General features: G+C 41.1%; 1 protein-coding gene across 1 annotated transcript in view; it reads right to left on the bottom strand.

The window, feature by feature from the left end:
• The window catches only part of TTN (titin), a 244,973-nt gene that overhangs the window by 159,132 nt on the left and 62,604 nt on the right, over positions 1 to 23,237 (bottom strand). The window contains exons 61-99 of the mRNA XM_030019102.1: positions 22,958 to 23,236; positions 22,574 to 22,852; positions 22,160 to 22,447; positions 21,685 to 21,963; positions 21,195 to 21,476; positions 20,319 to 20,597; positions 19,929 to 20,210; positions 19,148 to 19,426; positions 18,735 to 19,022; positions 18,254 to 18,532; positions 17,876 to 18,154; positions 17,498 to 17,776; positions 17,108 to 17,395; positions 16,689 to 16,976; positions 15,522 to 15,803; positions 14,484 to 14,762; positions 14,105 to 14,386; positions 13,681 to 13,959; positions 13,272 to 13,559; positions 12,777 to 13,055; positions 12,394 to 12,672; positions 12,038 to 12,316; positions 11,600 to 11,887; positions 11,139 to 11,426; positions 8,130 to 8,411; positions 7,583 to 7,861; positions 7,189 to 7,470; positions 6,790 to 7,068; positions 6,217 to 6,504; positions 5,791 to 6,069; positions 5,418 to 5,696; positions 5,041 to 5,319; positions 4,304 to 4,591; positions 3,863 to 4,150; positions 3,041 to 3,331; positions 2,036 to 2,323; positions 920 to 1,012; positions 514 to 796; positions 77 to 260 (exon numbers count right to left, since the gene is read on the bottom strand). Of these exons, the coding sequence (XP_029874962.1) occupies positions 77 to 260; positions 514 to 796; positions 920 to 1,012; positions 2,036 to 2,323; positions 3,041 to 3,331; positions 3,863 to 4,150; positions 4,304 to 4,591; positions 5,041 to 5,319; positions 5,418 to 5,696; positions 5,791 to 6,069; positions 6,217 to 6,504; positions 6,790 to 7,068; positions 7,189 to 7,470; positions 7,583 to 7,861; positions 8,130 to 8,411; positions 11,139 to 11,426; positions 11,600 to 11,887; positions 12,038 to 12,316; positions 12,394 to 12,672; positions 12,777 to 13,055; positions 13,272 to 13,559; positions 13,681 to 13,959; positions 14,105 to 14,386; positions 14,484 to 14,762; positions 15,522 to 15,803; positions 16,689 to 16,976; positions 17,108 to 17,395; positions 17,498 to 17,776; positions 17,876 to 18,154; positions 18,254 to 18,532; positions 18,735 to 19,022; positions 19,148 to 19,426; positions 19,929 to 20,210; positions 20,319 to 20,597; positions 21,195 to 21,476; positions 21,685 to 21,963; positions 22,160 to 22,447; positions 22,574 to 22,852; positions 22,958 to 23,236 (10,733 nt within the window). The remainder of the gene's footprint in view (positions 1 to 76; positions 261 to 513; positions 797 to 919; positions 1,013 to 2,035; positions 2,324 to 3,040; positions 3,332 to 3,862; positions 4,151 to 4,303; positions 4,592 to 5,040; positions 5,320 to 5,417; positions 5,697 to 5,790; positions 6,070 to 6,216; positions 6,505 to 6,789; positions 7,069 to 7,188; positions 7,471 to 7,582; positions 7,862 to 8,129; positions 8,412 to 11,138; positions 11,427 to 11,599; positions 11,888 to 12,037; positions 12,317 to 12,393; positions 12,673 to 12,776; positions 13,056 to 13,271; positions 13,560 to 13,680; positions 13,960 to 14,104; positions 14,387 to 14,483; positions 14,763 to 15,521; positions 15,804 to 16,688; positions 16,977 to 17,107; positions 17,396 to 17,497; positions 17,777 to 17,875; positions 18,155 to 18,253; positions 18,533 to 18,734; positions 19,023 to 19,147; positions 19,427 to 19,928; positions 20,211 to 20,318; positions 20,598 to 21,194; positions 21,477 to 21,684; positions 21,964 to 22,159; positions 22,448 to 22,573; positions 22,853 to 22,957; position 23,237) is intronic.

Raw genomic sequence — 23,237 nt, 5'->3', positions numbered from 1 at the left:
ATCAGAGCATGGACACCAAGTCTGTTCAAAGGAACCGTGTTACTCCTAATGAAGCCAATGTCATGCTGTATCTTACCAATCTATGGCTTTCTTCTGCTTGGGTTTGCTTTAGTAACTCAAAGGCTTGCAGGAGGCCACGGAAATCTGTAATTCCATACATGCGAGCATATTTCTCATATTCTTTGGGATCTACATTTTTGAGAAGTTCCAAGATATCAATAGGTTGCTCTTCCTCTTCTTCCTTCCTTTTTGTTGGAGTGCTATTCAAATCAATGACATAAGTTAAATATACAATGCTTCATTCCTAAAAATTTCACTAAAAAAGAGAATCAGCTTAGAGCTTCCCTGTGCAGTGGAATCCTTTAGTTTAGTCTAGTCAGATGCTTCTAGTTTTAGTACAGTTATTGATATTTAATGAATATTAAAAAATTATATCTTGATCTGAGATATATAACAAAAAAAATGTTTCTTCTGTGTTCATGGCAAATTAATCTATAAAAATTTTCCATATACCTTTTTAGTTTTGCCCTGAGATCCCCTTCAACAACTTCTTTCTTTCTTTCTTCAACTTGTAGGTTTACACTCCTCTCAATTTCACCATGTTGGTTAAAAGCTACACATTTGTACATGCCAGAATCAGTTTTTATTGCATCCCTTATTTCTAGTTTGGCTTCATCTCCTCTCTGCTGGATTGTAACGCGACCTCCCTGGTTGAGTTGCCTCCATTTTCCCTTCATCCATTTAACATTTGGAATTGGGTCTCCTCCAACTTTTGCAATAAATTTTGCAACAGTCTCTGCAGAAAGATGCAAATGAGGAAGCTAAGTCTTTCCAGCTGTCTATGACAGCAGGACATAATCTCAAACAAAAGGTACAGGCAAATAGAAGACAGTGTACTTTTTTTGAAAAGAGTTCTTACTTTCCATGACTCTGATACTCTGAGGCTCTGACACAAAATAAAGTTTTCCTTCCACTTCTGCTTTTTTAGCTGCTGGTGCAGCTGCTGGTTTTTCTAAAAAACAGAGGCAAACAATTAAAACAGATGGTTTCATGTAATAGTTTGTGTTCATCCATGATGATGCTTCCAAAGAAATTGTAAAAAAAGGAATTAATACAGAGATGGAACAAAATATTATGCAAGAGATAAAAATGCAAAATACTTTCATATTGTTTTAATTAACTTGTATTTTACTTTCCAGATGAAACTGAACACAGTGGGCCATATAGTACCGTTCATTAACTTCAGTCAGGTCATTTATATTCTGCACAGATGCAAATTCATAGATGGATACACAAATAAGAAGCCTCATTTTCTAAAATAGATCAGTTTTTAGTGAGGTATTATCTTTTCTATTTCTGGAAATTTCATGCTCAGTGTTACTTGCATTTTTTTATCAGTGATCTGTTAAATTATTTTTGTTTTTCTTTTGTGTAGTTCTTAGCCTTGCAGCTACCCATGTAGTGAGCGGCTGCGTGGTGCTTAGTTGCTGGCTGGGGTTAAACCACGACTGTCTTTTATGCAATGGTAAGGCAAGACCTACATGGAGGTCTTGCTTAGACATGTTTAGACAATATTTACTTTCAGCTAAAAGGTCAAAATGTCTTAGAGTTGTAACAGCCCTGAAGCAATTAGCCTCTAAGGCCACATGTTCAATCAAATTCCTTTTGTATTTTCTTTTAATAAACACTAGTGTTCCCATCCTTTCCATAAAATATGCATGTCCATGTAATTTCACTCATTTAGCTTGCATTTTTCTTAAATTCAGTGTTTAGATTTAGAAACTAAGTTCTTAATCTTTTTGGTAAAAATATACTATTGATTTGATGCTGCTCTCCCACTGTTTCTGTCACTATTTATGTATAAATTATTGTTAAATATACTGTCTTCCAAGATTGTACAGTTTTGCAAAGAACTAAAAGATATTAATTGTTTTCTATTACATTATTAACATTTTTGTTCCACAGATAACAAAGCAGGGTGGAGTTTTGTTTTAAATTTCCATCATATGCCTTGATTTTCTCCATGTTTCTGTACCTTTAACTGTCACTTCAGATTTGCAAGTATCAGTGCCAGCTGCATTTGAAGCTTTGCATAGATATTCTCCTGAATCAGATTTGGTAACTGCAGCAAGTTCCAGAAGAGCTACTCCATTAGCAAAGCTGAAGTTGCATCTGTCTGAAGCTCTTATTTCTCTCCCTGCCTTCAGCCACTGAATCTGGATTGGCTGTGATCCTTGGACGTGACAGCTGAGCTGTAGGGTATCACCTTCCTTTGCTGCTGCTGGCTGAAGAGGCTGGTCAAAAACTGGAGGCTTTTTAGGTTCTGGAATATGAAAATGCTTGAGTGAATACTTCCTCAAGGAAGGAAAGTATGATTAAGAATGTAAGAGAAAGAGAGATACGTGTGATTCTTAAGACTACAATGGCACGGAATGAAGGAGGATAAACAGAAGTCTGAGAATGTCAATCATAGTTTTAGAAAATGGAATAAATATCAAGAGAATATATTTTCTACACAAACATGCAAGAAGTATCTTTTCTCCACACAGCAAGGACATTCACATGCAAAAAAATAATATAAGAACTAAAGCACTTCTGCAAAACTGCATAAGCACCTTTAAAGAAAGAAATATGCAGTCTCCGGCAAGAGTATTATGATGAAATTCTATGCTGCCACAACACACTGTTAAGGCTGTCCAAGCTTAGATGTAATTGCAGAGGAAAACTGTTATTCCATGAAAAGAGAATGATTGAAAATTCAACAGAAATGTCACATAAAGATTTCAATGTTCACTTCAGTCATAGCAAATAGTGAAAAAAGTAAAGAAGCCCCTCCCTCAAAAATATTGTTTTATTTTAATCAGAAGATTAAAAGAATTCCTCAATTTTGTGGTTTAACCCAGTTTTATCTTGTCCATCTTGGGACAAATAACTGCTGTTAAGGTAAGTAAAACCAGCTCATAAGATAGAAGCTGTACATTTGCAGCTAACATACAACAAAGAAAAGTAAGAAGCAAAGAAAAATAAGTTTTCAACTAACCTCTGATAACAACAGAAGACGTACACAACACACTTCCTGCTTCATTGGACACTTTACAGGTATATAAACCAGCATCTGATTGCTCTACGCTCTTTATATGCAAAAGTAAGGTATTGTTTTTGAAAGATATTTCACAATGAGGGCTTGAATGAACTTCCTGATTGTTTTTATACCAAGCAACAGTCAAAGGCTGAGAGCCGGAAACACGGCCTTCAAGTTTAAGTTCATTCCCTTCTGTTTCTTCTACTGCTTCAGACAGTTTCTTAGTAAAAGTAGGTGGAGTTTTTCGTTCTGTAAGAAAAAAGAACATATTATTCAAATTCTATGAATCAAACCTGAAATGAAAAATTCTAAAGAAAGTGTTTCAAGAAAAATTTGGACATTGGGGAATTGATATTTGCTCTCATTTAAATAGGATTTTTTTTTTTTTTAAGTGAAGTATGCCAAGATAAACAGCAGGTGTCTTGCTCTTACAGTCACTGACATAGTTGATTTTGCTATTTAAAAAAAAAAATGGTGTTACATTGATTTAAGTCAAATGCCATTTAAAAAAAACCCCAACATTTTTGTTGAGTTCTCAAGAAAGAAGTAGGCCGAAGCCTATAAAGAAACTAGACTGAAGAAAATATTCTTTCATTTCTCCTCCCATTGTTGTTAGTGACCCTTCCTAATTCCCTTAAGAGACCCATGGGTATCTCCAGATAGGTACTTTCAAGCTGTATCTCAAAAGTTTTTCTCAAACTTATCTTGCAGCAATAAGGCTAACTTCCTTTATAATTAAAGGAAGAAAAATGTACACACAATGCGTTATCTATTCAGTACCTTTCACAGTCAGTTGAGCTGTGCAAGAGTCCTTTCCAACTTCATTGCTAGCATAGCATGTATACTTTCCAGAGTCTCCCCTGTCAACTCTCAAGATGGTCAAGTGGGCTGTGTTGTCTACATAACTGATCTGGTAGTTTCTTCCTGTTCTAATCTCTTGGTTATCTTTTGCCCAAGTGACTCTAATAGGCTGTGTTCCAGAAATGTGACACTCAAAGTCAGCACTTTCTCCAATAATACCATCCACAGGAGTAACTGGGATGTCAAAGAATGGAGGAGTCTTCCCTTCTGAAGAATGAAAGAAATAAAAAAGCATCACCTTAAAATCTTGATTTGCTTTAAACCTCTGGAAAAAAATATTATTCATACAATATTAAATCCATATATAAAGCAAAAGTGAGTTTTAAGATATTTCCATTAAATTTTTCACAGCCCACTGACCTGTAAGGACAAGCCTGCCACTAGAAGAAGCAGTCCCAATTGCATTGGTAGCTGTGCAGGTATATTGCCCAATAAGGCTCCTATCTGTCTTCAAAATCCGGAGAGTTGCTACATTATCTACGAAGGATGTGTGAACATTGTAGTCCTCTTTTACACGTACACCATCTTTAAACCAAGATACTTCGATAGGTTCTGAACCAGCAATGCCGCAATCAAATGTAACTGGTAAGCCAACAGTTTCATGAACATCTCTCAATTTTCTTGTAAAAGAAGGAGGAAGTTTACGCTCTGTAGGAAAACAGGTGTTATACAGTGAGGGCTTTCAGAAGATATGTACCTCTTGCTGTACTCACCAATAACCACTGCCTAATATACTGTATGCTGGATTTTTGCTCATAACTTCTGATTAAAAATGTTATTCAGCATACCATTTATGTGGAACCTGATGTGAAAAGAGCACTGTGCATACGGTTGCAGGAAAACATATAACCATTCTGCCCTCAGTTACACCCAGTGAGCCTATTTAACCCTCAGGACTGCTAATGGTGGAAACAATCAAAGCAATATCCTCAATGGAGAAGGAAGATGCAGAAGCTTGTACCCCTACAGAAGAGCTGTGATCAGTAACAGATGTATTTCGATTATCTTTACTGGTAGGCCTTTGTTAATTGAAGACATTGCAAAACATACTTAAGAAAAACAGGCCATTTTCCTATTTTTTAAAATGAAATATTCACCTTGAACTGTCAGCAAAGATGATGAAGCAGCCTCCCCAACAGTGTTTTCTACTTTGCAGATGTACTCCCCACTGTCACTACTGTCTACTTGGCTGAAAACCAGAGTGGCAACTTGGTTCTTAAAGTGCATTTTCACAGTAGCAGTTCCTCTCAGCTTTGTATCACCTTTGTACCACGATACAATCATTTCTGGTGTTCCAGCAACGTGGCACTGTAAGGATGCAGAATCCCCAACAGTCACCTGCACTGGCTCCAAGGGTGTAATGAAGTAAGGTGGTTCTGAAGAACAAACACACACCATTAGCATGAAAAGGTATTGCACAATGACTATTAGTAGTTCCGATAACACTTGATGAAGTGGTGGTGGCTTGACGCACCTAGTATTGTGATTGCACCGTGACAATTATCTTGTCCAGATTCATTTTCAATATGACAAGAATATTGCCCCTGATCTTCTAGTTTGCTACTAGGGATTTCCAGTATGGCAGATGTTTCTGTAGTGGTGATGCTACACTTTTCAGAGTGCGTAATTTTTACTCCATTTTTCTTCCATGTCACTGAAATTGGTGGAGTACCCGTATATGTGCATTCCAAGATTAAATTTTTCCCTTTCTCTACACTTATATCGTTCACCTTCTTCACAAATTTGGCTGGTTCTATAATAAACAATGGGAAGAAAACAAATTAAATAAAGCCAAGAGATCATTTTCACAAGCATAAGAAGCATAAGAAAGAGTAGTCTGGACAAACCTTTGACAAAAAGATGTGTTGTGCAAGAAATCTTCCCTGCTTCATTAGAGACCTGGCAGGTGTAGTCTCCACTCTGAAGTGGATCTACATCAAACAGCTCCAGTTCTGCAATTGAATCTTGCAAGGTGATACTGCATCTGTGTCCTGGTACTAGCTCAACACTACCTCTAAACCATTTAACTTCCAATGGAGAGGAGCCTTTTATGATACTGGTAAAGGTTATGTTTGCCCCAGACAAGACATTCAGTGGTTCAGGTTTCTTCACAAAAGATGGTGGTTCTAAGCATACAAATAAAACAGACAGAGAAATACATTTGAATTTCTGATGAAGACCATAGTAATCAGAAATATGTAACAAAGCAAAGAATGAACTCTTTTTGAAAATAAATTTGTGCCCACTGACTCTAGCTTCTTATTGATACTGACCTCTAACACTCAAAAATGCGCTGCATTCATCAGACCCAGCTACGTTAGTAGCTGTGCACAAATAAGTTCCCATATCAGATTCCTGAAGTCCATTCACTTTCAGAGAACAGGTATTGTCTGTAAGGGTAGCCTGATACTTGTCTCCACTGGTAATCTCCTGTCCATCATGAAACCAGGAAACCAGAATAGGTGGTGACCCATAAACTTTGCACTCCAGTACAGCAGAAGAACCCAGCTGACCATACGTTTCTTTCAGTTTTCTTGTGAAAGAAGGAGGTATAATACGATCTGCATTTGTTTAAAAAAAAAAGAATAAAAATTACCATAGAGGAGCTTAAAATGCAGAAAGTTCCCCATGCATAATAAAATCAGTTAACTTTCTTTTGATAAATCTGCTTTAGCAATCTGATCCTACACCCCTACGCCATTGAAAAATAGAGAGTTGATGGTTAAGGATATGCTGGAGCTTTCATTCACACTTTTTGAGGGACAGTGATGAAAAACAGTTTGCTATCTGATGGCTTTTTAAAGGAACTATAGGATCAGACATGACTCAAAGAGTAGTCAACTAACCTGAAACATGCACTGAAGCTGTGCAGCTGCTTTTACCAACACTGTTTTTCACCTCAAAAGTATATTCTCCACTGTCTTCTAGTCTTGCATTGAGGATCTTAAGCCCCGATACTTTGTTGAAGAAACTGATTTTATATTTATGGTCAGTCGACAGTTCATTCCCGTCCTTAAACCACCTAGCAGTAAGCTCTGGTGTGCCGTCTACTGTGCATTCCAGAGTACAAGAGTCTCCAGCTGTAACTTTGACTGGGCCTGGCTTCTCTACAATGACTGCAGGTTCTGCAATGAGATGCAAGCCACAAAATTTTTAAGAACAACAATGCAATAGTTATTAGCATCATAAAAATTGAAATTTTAAAGCATCTTAAAACACATTGGTTTTTATCCCATGCTACCAACCTAGCACTGTCAGCGTGGCAAAGCATTCCTGAACTCCAGCATCATTTTTTATCTGACAAACGTATTTCCCAGCATTGGCTGGTTCTGCATTTCCAATCCTTATAGTTGCAATGTTTTCTGAATAGGAGATCCAAAGATTATCACTTTCTCTAATGATTTCCCCTTTGTCTTTTAACCACAGAACAGAAATGGGCTGTGATCCTTCTACTGCAGCCTGCAGTTCAATCGACTCCCCAACTACGACAGTGAGATCACTCAGCTTCTTCACAAAGGTTGGTGGTGCTATTTAAGAGAAGATATTTAACAGTAAAGAAAAAAACGCCAGGAGTGGAAAAGTAGGTGGAGAATTACAGGAACAATGAAATGCCAAGAAGGTGCCAATCTTTATACAAACCTCTTAGTGTTACAGAGCCAATACAGGAGTCACTTCCCACATCATTTACAGCTTTACAGTGGTATTCACCAACATCTGCAGTATCCACACTGAGAATGTGAATACTAGCTAGGTAGTTCTCAGACATGATCTTATATTTCTTGCTGCTCCGAATTTCTCGTTTGTCTTTATACCATGAAATCTGGAATGGAGGAGTGCCCTGAAGCTCGCATTCCAGCTGAATATCAGACCCTTTCAAGGTCTGGACTGGATGGGGCTTCTTGGTAAAAATAGGGGGTGCTGAAAAAAAAAAGGGGGTTAAAGTTTGTGTTATTTGAGAAAAGGAGATTAAAGAGGACAGACTATTCATGTAGCTGTTCTGTTGCTGAACAGCTAAGACAAACCATAAATAAGAAAGTTCTCCCACACCATAACAAACAGGAAAGAGATTTGCCATCTATTCAGACAGATTTTGGCCTCTCTGAATAAAGAAAGTGGGATTTAACAGCTTTTCCACAAAGGAGGACTCATACAGATAGAAAGGTAAGGAAAGAACTGGGATTCTGACCTTTTATTTTCAGTGAGGTACTGGTGCTTGCACTACCCGCTGGATTCTGAGCTTCGCAAGTGTAGTCACCACTGTCTTCAACACTAAGGTTGTGCATTTCAATGACTGCCACTGAATCCACGAAGGACATGGTGTATTTTTCACTGGGATGGATCTCGGTTTCACCTTTGTACCAAGTGACTTTGATTTCTGGAGACCCACCTATTTTGCATTCATACTTAGTGGAATCATGCTGTTTCACAAGTCTTGAGGAGTCTAATTTCTTAATAAACCTTGGTGGTTCTGGAAAGCCAAAAAGGGGAGATGATGCTTTAAACTGCACTGATTCTTTGAATAAGCAGGGAAATATGGAACAGAAACTTTAAACTTTGGGGACTTAAGCAAATATTCCAATTTTGCAATTGCTATGAAATTTTTTTTAGATTATTTCAAGTTGGTCTAAAATATAGACTAGGAAGCAAACAAGTTCTCTATCTGCATTTCATGTAGTTTCTCCTTGCTTTATTGTCCCATTCTACTTCTCTTTCTATGTATTCAGTACAGATCAGCTGACATGTCGTTTTCTTTAAGTAATATCCTCTTGCAGTACATGAGTAATCAAAATGCCTGACGGAAATGCAAGAATCCAAACCATTCAGCCAAGAAATATTATTAAAAGCATTTATGCTGAGCATTATAGCAACTGCTTTATATCCTAATAGGTCACTAACAATTGATATAGTCTATAAATGTATCTGCATTATAACCCTCCACACATTTATTGCAAAGCCAAACATAAAGGTGCATATAAGAAATAAAAGTCAAGGAGCTTAGGTAGCAAACAAAAGAGGTTCAAAATAATCATGCTGGTAAGACTTATGAGACGGCTGGTATTACAGAAATTGGTATTAAAGGTCCTGTGACTGAAAAGTAAACCGGATGGTTGCATTTTGTTCTGTAAGGAAAGAAAGGAGTGGAGGTTCGACACTTTTCATCAGAAGTACCATACAGATGATTCAGAATCATAAGACTGAATGCTCATAGATCAAAGATATAACAAGTAAAACCAAGAGGTGGTAATGTGGGCACAACAAACAAATCTCACTGCAAAACAGGATGAAGTGCCTCTTTCTGTGCATCTGTCTGTAAAGTGTAGGAAGAATATCTATTTTATTGTGGGTTACTTCAACCTGTGGGACATTTGCAGAACATCCTATGTTGTTAGTAACAAAACTTCCTTAGAGTTTCTAAAAATAGAAATGATGGCTTGTTAACACAAGGACTCTTGGAATCTTAGTAATTTACTATCAGATTTCACTTTGACAAAGAGTTGATTATCTATCTGCATACTGACAGTTTCTGAGTAGTCACACTCTAATTCCATTCCTTTCCAAAAATGAGGATATACAAGTTAGGAAGGTATATACTTAGAATGTAAAGCTGTTTCTAGAACCTAAAGCAGTTGTTAAAACTACAGATTGGGAACATTACATGTTAAAGTGGGAAAGTTAATAAAAAACTGGGAGATTTTCAAGGTCAATTGAACAAAAGATCTTAATTCTACTAACAAAAATCTGTGTGTCATAGAAGTGAGACATCATCTGCTCAGGTTAAACATACGCAAATCAATGAACACAAAGAGCTTGCCCTTCCAATTTCTATATAAACTGGCTGGCAAACAGTGAACATCATTAATTTTACAGCCCTGGGGAAACTGTACAAATTCTAAAGGATTGAAGTGAGTGCCAGTGCAAGTTCAGGATCAAAAAAGAAAATAATAATCCTGGAAAAAAAGATTTTTCAGGATTTTATGAATAATGAGTTGAAGAGTAAGAAAATAAATAAGGGATCACTTTATGAATGGTTATTCCAGTCAAATAAACCTATTAATAATGTGACAATTAATAATAAACAGAATTGTGATTCTGGTGGAAACAAGCTTTAAATCTTTTGAAGAGGTTAGATTTCTTGCTACAATCTTTCAATGCCTTTTGTAAGTCAAGCTACACAATAACAGCACCCCTACTTGCCACTGAATCTACAGGTAATTCAGTCTGCCACACTTTTCCCACCCCCACCAAGAAAAATGCCTGTAGATAGAATGTACTCTAGGTATATATAATACATCTGACAAGCAATTATTACAAAAACTTGCTAGTGTTAGTTCAGCTTCTTGTGTTATTTGTCTTAGAGAGTAAAAGTCATAGTATTTACTCTTGAAATGTTTTGGGTTTTCCCCCCTCAAATTCATACAGAGGGGGGAAAAAAAAGAAAACACTAAACCAACAGGGATATTTGAACTCACACATGATTTGAGTAGTGTATTTTACATTCGTTCTTTTATAAAATCAGTAAGAATGAGATATCCGGAACAGCTATAAATAAATCCAATGTTCCCACCTACATTGAGGAAATTACACTAATATAGAAGTGTCACTTGTACCAAGACAGCTTGATCCCGTCATAAATTTAGATCACTGAAATGTATAAGATCCACACACTATGTGGAGAAGCAAAGTGTTGGCGGAATGGATATTTGTCACCAAGTCTGTCTTCAGATCCCCCAGTTTTGCTGTCTAGAACAGCAGTTTTCAATGTTTTCAGTCTGTGAAAGAGTAAAACTATTTGCAGGAGGTGCACACTCAGTAAAAATGCATTTAAGTTTCATAAGTGAACTGAGTTTCTCCCAGTTACCTTTCCCTCCCCTGGACAACTTAGCGAATGTCACTTCTGGAGAGAGACTTTAAAGACAGATTTTGCCAGCCAACAGGGCCATTCATAAAGGCGTAACAGGCTACTAAGTTGGAGTTAACATTTCAATGGAAGAATCCCTTTGGTAAGACAAATCACGCACTATACCTGACCAGAAGAAAGATGAATAAATATCTAAGTATTACAATAATATTTAAAGGAAATAAGACATCTCAGTGTAGGCTGTTAGTCTCACACTTATCTGCATTCAGGCCTTTGTTTTCCAGGTGTCTGTCTTGCAAAGAAAAGCCTCATGAACACTAAAGCTCACAGCAATACCTTGTACAGACAGCTGAGCTGCGCATGCGTCCTTTCCAACACTGTTGCTGGCAGTACATGTGTAGAGTCCAGCATCCACTTTACTGACTTTTAGGACTGTCAAGCTGGCTGTGTTTTCCACCAGAGTCATCTTGTAGTTGCCACCTGGGCGGATCTCTCTGTTGTCTCTGGTCCAAGTAATCCTCATGGGAGCAGAGCCAGTCATGTGGCACTTAAAGGTTGCACTTTCCCCTAGCGCCACATCGATAGATACTGGCTTGATGTCGAAGAAGGGAGGTTGTAGATGTTCTGCAAAGAGGAAAGCATGGCAGAGCTCACCACCAAGCCCTCCTCACCACACACCTCACCATGCCATGCCCATGCTCCCTGGCCACAATATAATGGGTAGTGTGGGAAAAAGGGTGAAGAAATAAAAGAGCAAAGACACACAAAAGATCTTTGTTTAAGTGTGAGCTACAAACCTGTGAGGAGAAGTTTGGCGCTGGAAGATGCCGTCCCCAGAGCATTTTGGGCTGAGCAAGTATATTGGCCACAGTAAGCCATACTAGTTTGCAAGATCTGGAGAGTCGCAACATTATTTAAGAAGGCTGACTGCATGTTATCACTGTCGCTTAGAAGAACCCCATCCTTGTACCAAGACACCTGGATAGGCTCTGAGCCATTTATGCGGCAATCAAACGTCACTGGGGCACCAACTGCCTCCTGAATATCCTTCAGTTTTCTGGCGAATGTAGGGGGAAGTTGACGTTCTGCAAAGCAATAATAATCAGCACTATAAGTAGAAAGCCACCCTGTCAATCTAGAATTAATTAACTCTGAAATTAATAAGAACCCCTTTCTGTAGACAACAAAGAGTTCCTACAAACTACCCCAGGAAAGAGTGGCTCTAGGCCCATCACCTTTAACAACAAGCAAAGCTGTGGAGGTGGCGAAGCCAACGCTATTTTCTGCTTTGCAGATATATTCTCCAATGTCACTATCCTCCACCATGGAGAATGCCAGCGTTGCCACGTTATTCTTGAAGTGCATTTTGTAAGCCTGTGTTGATCTGAGCTTGGTGTCATCTTTGTACCAGGAAACCTTGATTTCTGGCGCACCACCAATCTGGCATTTTAAGATCAAGGGCTCGCCAACCTTCACCTCCACACGGTCCAGGTGCGTGACAAAATAGGGTGGTTCTAGGGAAAAAGAGAGCATGGTGAGCACAGGCATAGCACCACTGGGGTGCCTTAGGGGCATCAGGGGTGGTGCGTACCTAAGACGGATACAAGGCTGTGGCAAACATCCCCACCCGCCTCATTTGCCACCTCACAGGTGTATTCGCCTTCATCACTTTTGGTGCTGTTGAAGATTTCAAGAATGCCAGATTTGTCAGTAGCTGTAACACTGCAGCGTGGAGACTGAGTTATGGGCATGCCATTTCTTTTCCAGGTGACAGAGATGGGAGGAGTGCCTACGTAGCTGCTTTCCAGCACAATGGACTTCCCCTGCTCCACACTGAAGTCACTTAATTTCTTCACAAAGACTGCAGGCTCTGTGCGGAGGCATAGATCAATAGTGAGAGGGACAGTCGTGGCAGGGCTGCAGACAGAGTGTGAAGGGGGATACCTGTGCATACAAGCACACATACAAACACACCTTTTACGAAGAGTTGGGTTGTGCATGAGGCACTGCCAGCATCATTTGTGACCACGCAGGCATAGTCCCCGCTGTGGCCTGGCTCCACGTTGTACAGCTGCAGCTGTGCCACAGACTCGTCCAGAGAGATGGAGCAGCTGCTGTCAGGCACCAGCTCCCTGATGCCTCGGAACCAAGTCACTTTGAAGGGAGTACTGCCCTTGATGTAGCTCGTGAATGTCACACTCGATCCAGGCAAAACTTCCTGGGGATCAGGTGTCTTCACAAAAGAGGGTGGTTCTAAGGATCATGCAAAGAAGTGAAGAGGGAGAAAGATGTTAATAGGAGAGTCTCTGTGGGGGAGGAAAACTGGAGCAGGTTTGAGACAAAAAAAAGAGAGAAGGAGGGAGAAAACAGAAGAAAAACATGAAAAAAGAAATCATGGGAAACCAGAGGGGAGGAAGAGAAGAGGGAAGAAGAATTTTGTTGAAGGGGCTGTAGTATCCTTCCACTGACCTTGTACAGTCAGGAAGGCGCTGCATTCATCAGATCCAGCCACATTGGCTGCCACACAGGTATATGGCCCTGTATCTGTGACATCCAGGGCATTCAGCTTCAAAGCACAAACGTTATCCAAGAATGAGATTTCATATTTTTCTCCACTAACAATCTCATTCCCATCCTGAAACCAGGCCACAGATATGGGGGATGTGCCAGACACTTTGCACTCCAGAAGCACGGAGGATCCCAGCACCCCATTTGTTTCCTTTAGTTTTCTTGAGAATGAAGGAGGAACAAGACGATCTAAATAGGACAGGGCAGAAGAATAGGAAGAAAAGTGTTGGGTTTTTTTCAGGGGAAAGGAAAGGGGCAGGTGGAAGCTTCCTTTAAAGACAAGGGTGAACAACAAAGACAGAGAGCTGACCTGAAACATCAACTGAAGAAGTGCAGCTGCTGTCCCCCACCTCATTGTGCACCTCAAAAGTATACAAGCCCCTGTCTCCCCTGTCTGCAGAAAAGACTTTCAAGGTGGATATATTGTTGAAAAAGGTAATTTGGTATTTGCGGTCACTCCTTAGTTCTCTGCCATCTTTGTACCACTTGGTGATAAGTTCAGGTGTTCCTCCCACTTTGCACTCCAAGGTAAAAGGATTGCCAGCCATTACTGTGATCGGCTCACTCTTCTCTAAGATAACTGCCGGTTCTGAAATAGGAAGGGAGGGGTCAGTGTGTCACCAGGAAATCTATCTGCAAACCAGTGAGCACAGGATATAAACAGAAAACAAAGGCTGGTAGAGGCAATTGTGCAAGCTGTAAAATATAGTACCTGTGAAGCAGGCTATACCCACCTAGGACTTGTAAAAAGGCAGAGCACTCCCGCATGCCAGCATCATTTTTGATCTGGCAGATGTACTTCCCAACATCAGCTCCCTCTGCACTGGCAATCTCAAGAGTTGCAATGTTGTCCATAAACCACATTTGGACATTTTCACTCTCCCTAATAACTTCACCCTTGTCCTTGAGCCAGACAACAGAAATTGGTGGGGATCCTTCCACTACTGCCTGCAGGGCTGTTGGCTCCCCGACGAAGATTGCAGTGTCACTCAGCTTCTTGGCAAAGCGTGGGGGTTCTGATGGCAAAAACAAGGAGGCAGAGGAAGGTTAAGCATGCAGCTGGGAGATCATGAGAAGAGGGTGGTGGTGCTGTTGATCCTCTAGCATACAAACCTTTGAATTTCACCGGGCAGGTGCAAGTGTCGCTTCCCACCTCATTCATAGCTTTGCATTGATATTCTCCAGTATCTTGAGATTCCAGATTGAGAATATGAAGACTGGCAATGGAGTGTTTTGTTGTCACCTTGAACTTCTTGCTGCTCCTGACCTGCCTCCGGTCCTTGAACCAAGCCACCTCAAAGGGTGGAGTCCCTGCTATCTCACACTGGAGGATGACATCTGAGCCTTTAAGTGTGTCCACAGGGCTTGGCACCTTGCTAAAAACAGGTGGTTCTATAAAAAAAAGAATCACATCGTAATGTGTGAGCCTGCTTCCCTGGGTGGGTTTCTGGATAGTAGCAGGAGGCAACATATCCAGGAAGGGGGCCTACACTTATTCTTGTAAACCCATATTTAGCTTCCAAATATGTGGCCTCACCTCTAAAAAATGCTGAGCCCCCGGCATCTCCCAGAAAGCCATCCCAACGCTTAGAGTACTAAGGGCAGAAAATGTGACACTTCTGCACCTGTTTGGAGTCAGTGCTCAGTGCCCCTCCTCAAAAGCTACTCTTCCCTCTCCCCAGGATGACATTCCAGCTTTCCCCGCCTCTTTCCAGTCATGAAAGCTACCATCAGTGAGGCTCAGCAACACAGCCTCCTCTTCCGTCTTAAGTTTCATTCCTGCCAGGATCATTGTATATAAAGAGGAGACAGAGGGATGGCTGCAAAGTATGCCCATCTCCCTCATCATGGCTGGTGTTCCAGCTGGTCCATGCTTCCCCTGTGATCTGACAAGCTTGCCTTATTCAGCTTGCAGTTGACTTAAATGGGGAGACAGGGGAATGGCTGCACAGGGCTGAACACCCACCACTATTTCCTGCCTGGCCTCTGCTGCTTAAACACAGCAGTGTTTGAATGTGAGAGCAGCTGGAGAGATGCTGCCCCAGCAGCCACCAACTGTCATAGCAGCAGCTCCCTGTCCACAAGGATGTGCAGCTGGCAGCGGACCTAGAAGCCAGGGATTCTGGTGGTGTGTGAAGCTATATTGCTAACCTTTCACTGTGACTGAAGTGCTGCAGCTGGCTGTGCCGGCAGAGTTATGGGCTTCACATATGTAATCTCCAGCATCTTCAGTGTTGGCACCCAAGATGGTTAGCATCGCCACGGAGTCTACAAAGGACATGTGGAGCCTGTCGCTCGCCAGGAGTGCCTGGTCATTTTTGTACCACATGGTTCGGATCTCTGGTGTGCCACTGATTTTACATTCAAGTTGAACTGCATCTCCCTGCTTCACGAACCGCAAAGCTTCAGGCTTCTTGATGAACTTGGGAGGTTCTGCAGAACAGAATAAGTATGTAGAGAGTGGCGGTATACCTGTTTGCCGTGTGAAATCTATGGTGCTGAGCAAGAGTTATGGGGATCACAAGAGTATTGGGGCACAACAAAGTAAGCTTGCTACAGCAGCTGGCTCTATTGCCAACTGGAGTTTCCTCTCATGGAAAGATGTAAGATGGAGAAAAGAAGGCAAAGACAACAACTAAAACTATGTTCTGCCAAATCTGGTGTCAGACAGCTGGAGCTGTAAAAAACACACGAAGGACGAAGGACGATTGCTCCACCCAAGGCAAATTTTGCTGTTACCTTTGAGGGATGAAAACATCCCCAGGCCAGCATGAAAGATTTGACAAGCCCTTCACGCCCAGGAGCAGCAGAAACACGGTAGGGATAGTTTCACTTGCTTGCACAGCTTTAAAACTTATTTCTGCATGAAGAACTTAAGTAGTCTAGAATAAATCAGCAGTTCAGAACTCCAGTTGAAATCTTTAGCAAATTTGAAAGAGTTACCAGCGCTGGCCTACAAATGCAAGGTAATTGTATTTATCGTATCACCATTTTCCATACAGTAATTGCTATGTGTGAATACCACTGTGACTGTAGTTTAAGCACTAATGACAGTAAAAAGCAGGATGAGTGCAACTCTCCATACAAACAGTTTCACAAGGGCACCTTTCCCCTTTGAGATTTTGCAGGCACACAATGCTTCTACTGTCATGCATTATGATAGGAGAAGGTCACCACATGGTATATGTCTGCTTTCTGGAAAGATACTTACTATATATTTCCAAATTGGAAAGGGTGGAAGATGAGACTCAGTAACAAAGAGGTCTCTTTACCCAAGAAAATGAAAACACACAAACAAAGGTGACTTAATCTTAATACCTTTGACACTGAGTTGGGCTGAGCAAAAGTCTTTCCCAGCTTCATTACTAGCTTGGCAAGTATATTGGCCAGAGTCTCCTTTACCCACTCTGAGCACTCGAAGGTGAGCTGTGTTGGCTACAAATGTAATACTGAAGTTTCCTCCAGTTCGGATTTCCCGACCATCCTTGGACCAGGTGATGTGTATTGGCTGGGCTCCAGTAACATGGCATTCAAAGTCAGCACTTTCTCCAAAAGGCACATCAATAGATTCTGGTTTGGTGTCAAAGACAGGTGCTTGCTTGGGTTCTAGAAACACAAGAAAACAGTGTAATACTCATACTTCACAGAAAAGCTAATCCAACACACTAATACCATCGCATGCATGAAATGGGAAGGGGGGCCTGTGCTCCAGGCAAAAGTTTTGTAAGCCAACACACCTGCCACTGTGAGCCTAGCACTTGAGGTGGCAGTGCCCACAGCATTGGTGGCTGTGCAAGAGTACTGCCCAGTATGATTCATCTCAGTTCGCACCAGTTGCAGCACTGCAACATTATCTACAAAGGATGTGTGCACGTTATGGTCATCGCTTAGCAGCACACCATCTTTATGCCAAGTCACGGTAATTGGTTCTGAGCCATTGAGCCGACACATAAATTTAAGGGGTAAACCAACAGGGTGCTCGATGTCCTTTAATTTTCTTGCAAAGGATGGTGGCCGTTTGCGCTCTAGAAGAAAGCAAGTAAAGGATAAATATACCCCAGGAATCAATTTCTTTACAATTTTGCAAGAGAAAAAGAATTTGTAGCAAGCTACCATAAAATCATCACCTTGAACTGTTAAGAGAGCCTTTGTAGATGCAGTTCCTACACTGTTTTCTGCCTTGCAGGTATATTCTCCACTGTCATTGCTAACCACTTTGTTGAAAATAAGTGTAGCAACGTTGTCTTTAAAGAATACTTTGTACTCAGGTGTAGACCTGAGTTTTGTATCACCTTTGTACCAAGACACAGTGATTTCTGGTGTTCCAGCAACGCGGCATTGCAACGTTGTATAATCCCCAACAGACACCTCAAGAGGTTCCAAGTGTGTAACAAAATAGGGAGGTTCTAAAAAACAGAAGCCATTAGATAGACTCGTTATAGTGCCAGGCCTTGGAAAGCATACACTTGAAAGAACAGGCAAGAAAAAGCAAAGGGAGCACACACCTAAGGTAGATACTACAGCCTCACAAACATCTCCTCCTGCCTCATTTTCAACATGGCAAGTGTATTCTCCTGCATCTTCTTTGGTACTGTCAAGTATTTCCAGGATGCAGGATTTCTCTGTGGTGGTGATGCTACACTTCTGAGATTGAGTGATGGTGTGGCCATTCTTCTTCCATGTCACAGAAATAGGCAGGCTGCCTGTGTAATTGCCCTCCAGGATGATGGGCTTGCCAGGCTCTACATACTGATCACTCAGTTTCTTCACAAAGACAGCCGGCTCTAATGAAGGGTAAGAAGTCACAAATGTTGAGCACAACAGGACAAATGGAGGGAAGGAAACAATATTTTAAGGTAAATAGAGATGCAATCTTTACAAACCTTTTACTGTAAGGTGTGTTGTACAATTTGCCCTGCCAGCATCATTAGTCACTAGGCAAGTGTACTCTCCACTTTGGAGAGGAGTTACATCAAATAACTCAAGCTCCACAATGGAGTCCTCCAAGTAGATATTGCATTTGTCCCCTGGCACAAGCTCATTGGCCCCTCTAAACCAGTTCACCTTAAAAGGAGGGGTTCCTCTGATAACACATGTAAAGGTGATGCTAGTGCCTGGCAAGACATCCAGAGGCTCTGGTGTCCTCTCAAAAGAAGGTGGTTCTAAACACACAAGAGAAAAAGAGAGATAAGACAGGTTGCTACAGCATAACCCTGGCATTTCCACACACCTACTGAAGATAAAGAACAAAATATTTTCCAGTCAATAATTTTCCCCAAGTGTATTTACAAAAGACCATAGGCAATTTCAAGAAAGAAAGAGAAAAGAGTAGTTCAGGGAGCTTCCTGACCATCGTATACTGACCTTGTACAGTCAATACAGCACTGCATTCATCTGAACCAGCTATGTTGGTAGCTTTGCAGGTGTAAGTTCCAGTATCTGAGTCGCTCAGTGAATTCACTTCTAAAATACATAGGTTATCTGAAAAGGAGATTTGATGTTTTTCCCCATTGACTAATTTAAGTCCATTTCGGAACCAGGCAACAGAAATAGGAGGTGAACCCAACACTTTGCATTCCAGCAGTGCTGAGGAACCCAGGACACAAGGGGTGTCCTTTAGTTTTCTTGTGAAAGAAGGAGGAATGATTCGATCTGCGTAAGAAAACATAATAAATCCATGGTTAGAGAGAAAAGGAGGGAAGGAATGGAAGACAGGAAGGAGATCATGACTGAACAAAAGTTTTTATAAAAGATAGAAGACAAGCTACCCAACCAACCTAAAACATCAACCGATGCTGTGCAACTGCTTTTCCCCACGTCGTTCTGCACTGCAAAAGTGTACAATCCACCATCTTCCTTCTCTGCATCCATAATTTTAAGTGTAGATACTTTATTGAGGAAAGTAATTCTGTATTTTTGGCTGCTGGTCAGCTCTTTGCCATCCTTGAACCACCCAGTGGAAAGCTCTGGTGTGCCTGCCACTTTGCACTCCAAAGTACAGGCATCTCCTATAGTAACTCTCATTGGCTCTGCTTTCTCTACAATGACTGCAGGCTCTGGAAGGAGAGATGGGTAACATGTATGGTGAAAACAGGATTTGATTAGTACTAGCTCTAAGTATTATAGCACTATAAAATGGTGCTTACACATTTCATACTAAGGATATCTCAGTCTGTTGGGCTGGGAAATTTTTTCAGCTGTTTTTTCCACCCTTTATTCTATCCTAAACTGGAGATTTCAGATGCTCTCCAAAATGAAGTAAAAATAAGTTTAAACTCCTAGGAGAGAAATGCAACTGTCCGTCCCTCTCCAAGCAGGCACAAGCAGAAGACATGACTTAGAAGCCAGTCAAGTGGATCCCATCACAGTGTAGAGGCCTGTGGTTCCTTTCACCCCTATCCCTGGACAACTGGAAATAAGGAACATGACTACTGCTTTTGGGGACACAGAGATTCTCTGTTTTGAACTCAGGGGCATAAGCAAAGCGTACAGCTGACACTAAACAGCCAAATTCCTAACTTTAAAAATATCTTTCATGAACTTGTGCTTTTTACCAACCTAGAATAGTTAAGGTAGCCATGCACTCGCGACTTCCAGCATCATTTCTGATCTGACAGATGTATTTTCCAGCATTGCTTGTCTCTGTGCGCACAAGTTGTAAAGTTGCAATATTTTCCATAAATGTGATCTTCGTGTTTTCACTTTCTCTAATAACTTCCTCCTTGTCTTTAAGCCACTGCACAGAAATTGGCTGGGAGCCCTCGACTCTTGCTTGTAACTCTACAGGTTCACCAACCACAACAGTCATGCTGTTTATTTTCGTCAAGAATTTTGGTGGTTCTGAAGAAGAAACATGCAGTTACAGTAAATACTCACTGTGCCTATGTAAAGAAGAGCAATGCAGAGCCATTGGGAGCACTGCAGATGGCATATGTGCCAATACTTTACCTTTCAGCTTCACAGTGCAAAAACAAGTGTCACTTCCTACGTCATTCTGTGCTTTGCACTGATATTCACCAACATCTGCAGCTTCAACATTAAGAATGCGAACGCTTGTATGGTAGTTTTTGGCTGTAACCTTATACTTCTTACTGCTGCGGATTTGTCTTCTGTCTTTGTACCAGGTAACATCAAATGGTGGCGTTCCTGAAATCTCACATTCCAGGCTAACCTCACTTCCTTTGAGCATGTCTACTGGAGAGGGCTTCCTGCTAAAGACAGGAGGTTCTAACAAGAGAAGAAAGGAACATTTTTGAAAAGGAGTCTAGAGCTATTTGACCAACAAACTGTTTACTGATACCAGCTTCTACATAATGAGACTGCTGAGAAAATCAACAGAATGGGCAAAGACTTTCCTCATTTTCTGGCACATTATGAAATGATCTTGCAGGTAGGTGAGCATTCAAAGCTCTTAGCTCCTCTGTAGAAAAGGTAAAAACAGAGAGGTGACCCTGGGCAAAGAGGGTACAGGTCTCATTTAGCTGGTAGTATTCTCAAATACAGGGTGTAAAACTGACACTGATCAGTTTGGGTCTCTTCTTTTTCCTCATATTTCAAATCCTTGATATAGCACTATGATCTGTCTTGGACGTTGACAATCATAGAACTGGGGAACACCTAGCTTAGGACTCATCTGCATTAAGAACAACATCTCTCTTGTTCAGGCACTGGCAGAGGGGGTGAGGGGGCATTAAGAAACAAACATGACATGAAGAAAAAGGCAGCCCTGAAATGAGAAATTAATCTCATGTTCCTGTGGATTTCCAAGGGATAAAACCACTAGGGAAAAATAAGATGTAGTCAGAGAACAAGAGGACAGCTAACCTTTCACTGTGACTTTGGTGCTACAGCTGGCCTTGCCGGCAGGGTTGTGAGCTTCGCAGATGTAGTCACCGCTCTCATCAGTACTGAGATGATTCATTTCAAGCACGGCCACAGAGTCAATGAATGATGTCCGGAATTTTTCACTGGCAACAATTTCATGGTCATTTCTGAACCACACTACTTTCATCTCTGGAGATCCACTTACTTTGCATTCAAGCCGGGCTGAGTCACCCTGCTTGACTACTTTCGCTGCCTCTAGCTTCTTAGCAAACTTGGGTGGTTCTAAAAAAACCAGAAAAGTAGGGTCAGGAAGGTCTGAATTAATACTGGAAAGAGAAGAGTTGGGAAAAGAGCCAAACAACTGTGGGTTGCAAACATAGGGTAGGGAATTCACTTGGCAATGTAACAAAGGTCACTGAGGTGGGCTTGGCAAAAAGGAAAGAAAAGAAATAGACAAAAAGACTGCAACACAACAAGAAAGAGTGCACACCTGTTACCATCAATGTTGTAGTGCAAGAGTCACTGCCAACATCATTTGAAACATGGCAAGTGTAGTGCCCACTCCTAGAAGTATCCACTGAATAGAGGGTTAAGAACCCAGTTGACCCTTCAATTCCAATGAAACAAGTGGGACCAGATACAAGTTCTAAGTCTTCTTTGAACCACTTTACTGTAAATGGTGGCGTTCCTTTTAGTGTGGCCTTAAACTCCACTGTGGAATCTGGGATGGCTTGCTGGCTTTCAGGTTTTACTAAGAAGCTTGGTGGCTCTGCAGTTTTTAAGAAAAAGAAATATTCAATTACATCAGAACTGTCTAAGAATAAAGAAAATTAGTGAGATAAGCATGGAGACCAAGTTTTCAGCATTAATGTTAAGAGGTATAAGAGTGTTATGTTAGCATAAGATTTAAGGTATTTTCTCAGCATCTATCACAAATAAGAAGAAGCAGTAAAAGAGTTTCAAACCTTTCACAGTGAGGATAGCACTGCAAGAATCGGTCCCAGCAACATTAGAGACACTGCATGTGTAATTTGCACTGTCTGCCAGCTCTAGATTAGCAATCTCGAGTGACATAGTGTTCTCATGGCACAGGCTTCTATATTTTGCACTGTCAGTTATCTCTTTTCCATCCTTAAACCATTTTGCAGTAATGGGGAGTGACCCAGAGACTTTGCACTCCATTTGGATAGAAGATCCCAGAACGGTATCCTTTTTGGTTAGCTTTTTGATAAATGCAGGAGGAATTGATTGATCTGCCCAACACAAAAAATGGCAAAAACACACTGGTTACCTTCTTGCCTATCTTTCACAAACAGAGATTATTATTTTTTCATTCCCTCCCTGTTGGACTGGCAAATTTGCCAAATGACAATACAAACCTAGCACAGTCAGAACAGCTTCGCAGGTGCTACTTCCAAAGTCATTTTCAACCTTAAAACTGTATGTACCACTATCCTCCTTTGATACAGGTTCAATCCTGAAACTGGCCACATTGTTTTCAAAGCTCATTGTGTAGTATCTACTGGGCAGGAGCTGTTTACCATCTTTATACCATCTTATTCGGAGCTCTGGTGTCCCAGCAACAGTACACTCCAAAGTCACGGGGTCTCTTTCAGTGACTTTAAGTGATTTAGCCTTTTCTATGATCCGTGCAGGCTCTGAGGTATAAAGTGTATAAAAAAGGCAGTTAGCTACACAGATAGGGGACTGACTTTTCAAGTACATATCAAGGATGAGCTTGAAGGGTCACACCTTGTACACACCTTGTACAAAAAGTAAAGCAAAACACTTCTCCATGCCAGACTCATTCTTTGCCTGGCAGGTGTATCTCCCTCTGTGGCTGAGGTCGACATTGGTAAGTTCCAGTGTGGCCACGCTGTTCTCAAAGGTAATATGGTGGTGCTCATCATCTTCCAGTATTTTCTCATCTTTTATCCATGACACAGATATGGGTTGAGCGCCTGCTACAACACACTGGAAGAATGCGGTACCTTTCAAAATGCTAGTGACATTCGCCAGCTTCTCGACGAAGGATGGTGGTTC

This window comes from Aquila chrysaetos, chromosome 6, assembly GCF_900496995.4.
Source record: "Aquila chrysaetos chrysaetos chromosome 6, bAquChr1.4, whole genome shotgun sequence".
NCBI classification, from domain to species: Eukaryota; Metazoa; Chordata; class Aves; order Accipitriformes; family Accipitridae; genus Aquila; species Aquila chrysaetos.
Note: the sequence above shows the minus strand (reverse complement) of the source record. Positions and strands in the feature narration are given on the sequence as shown.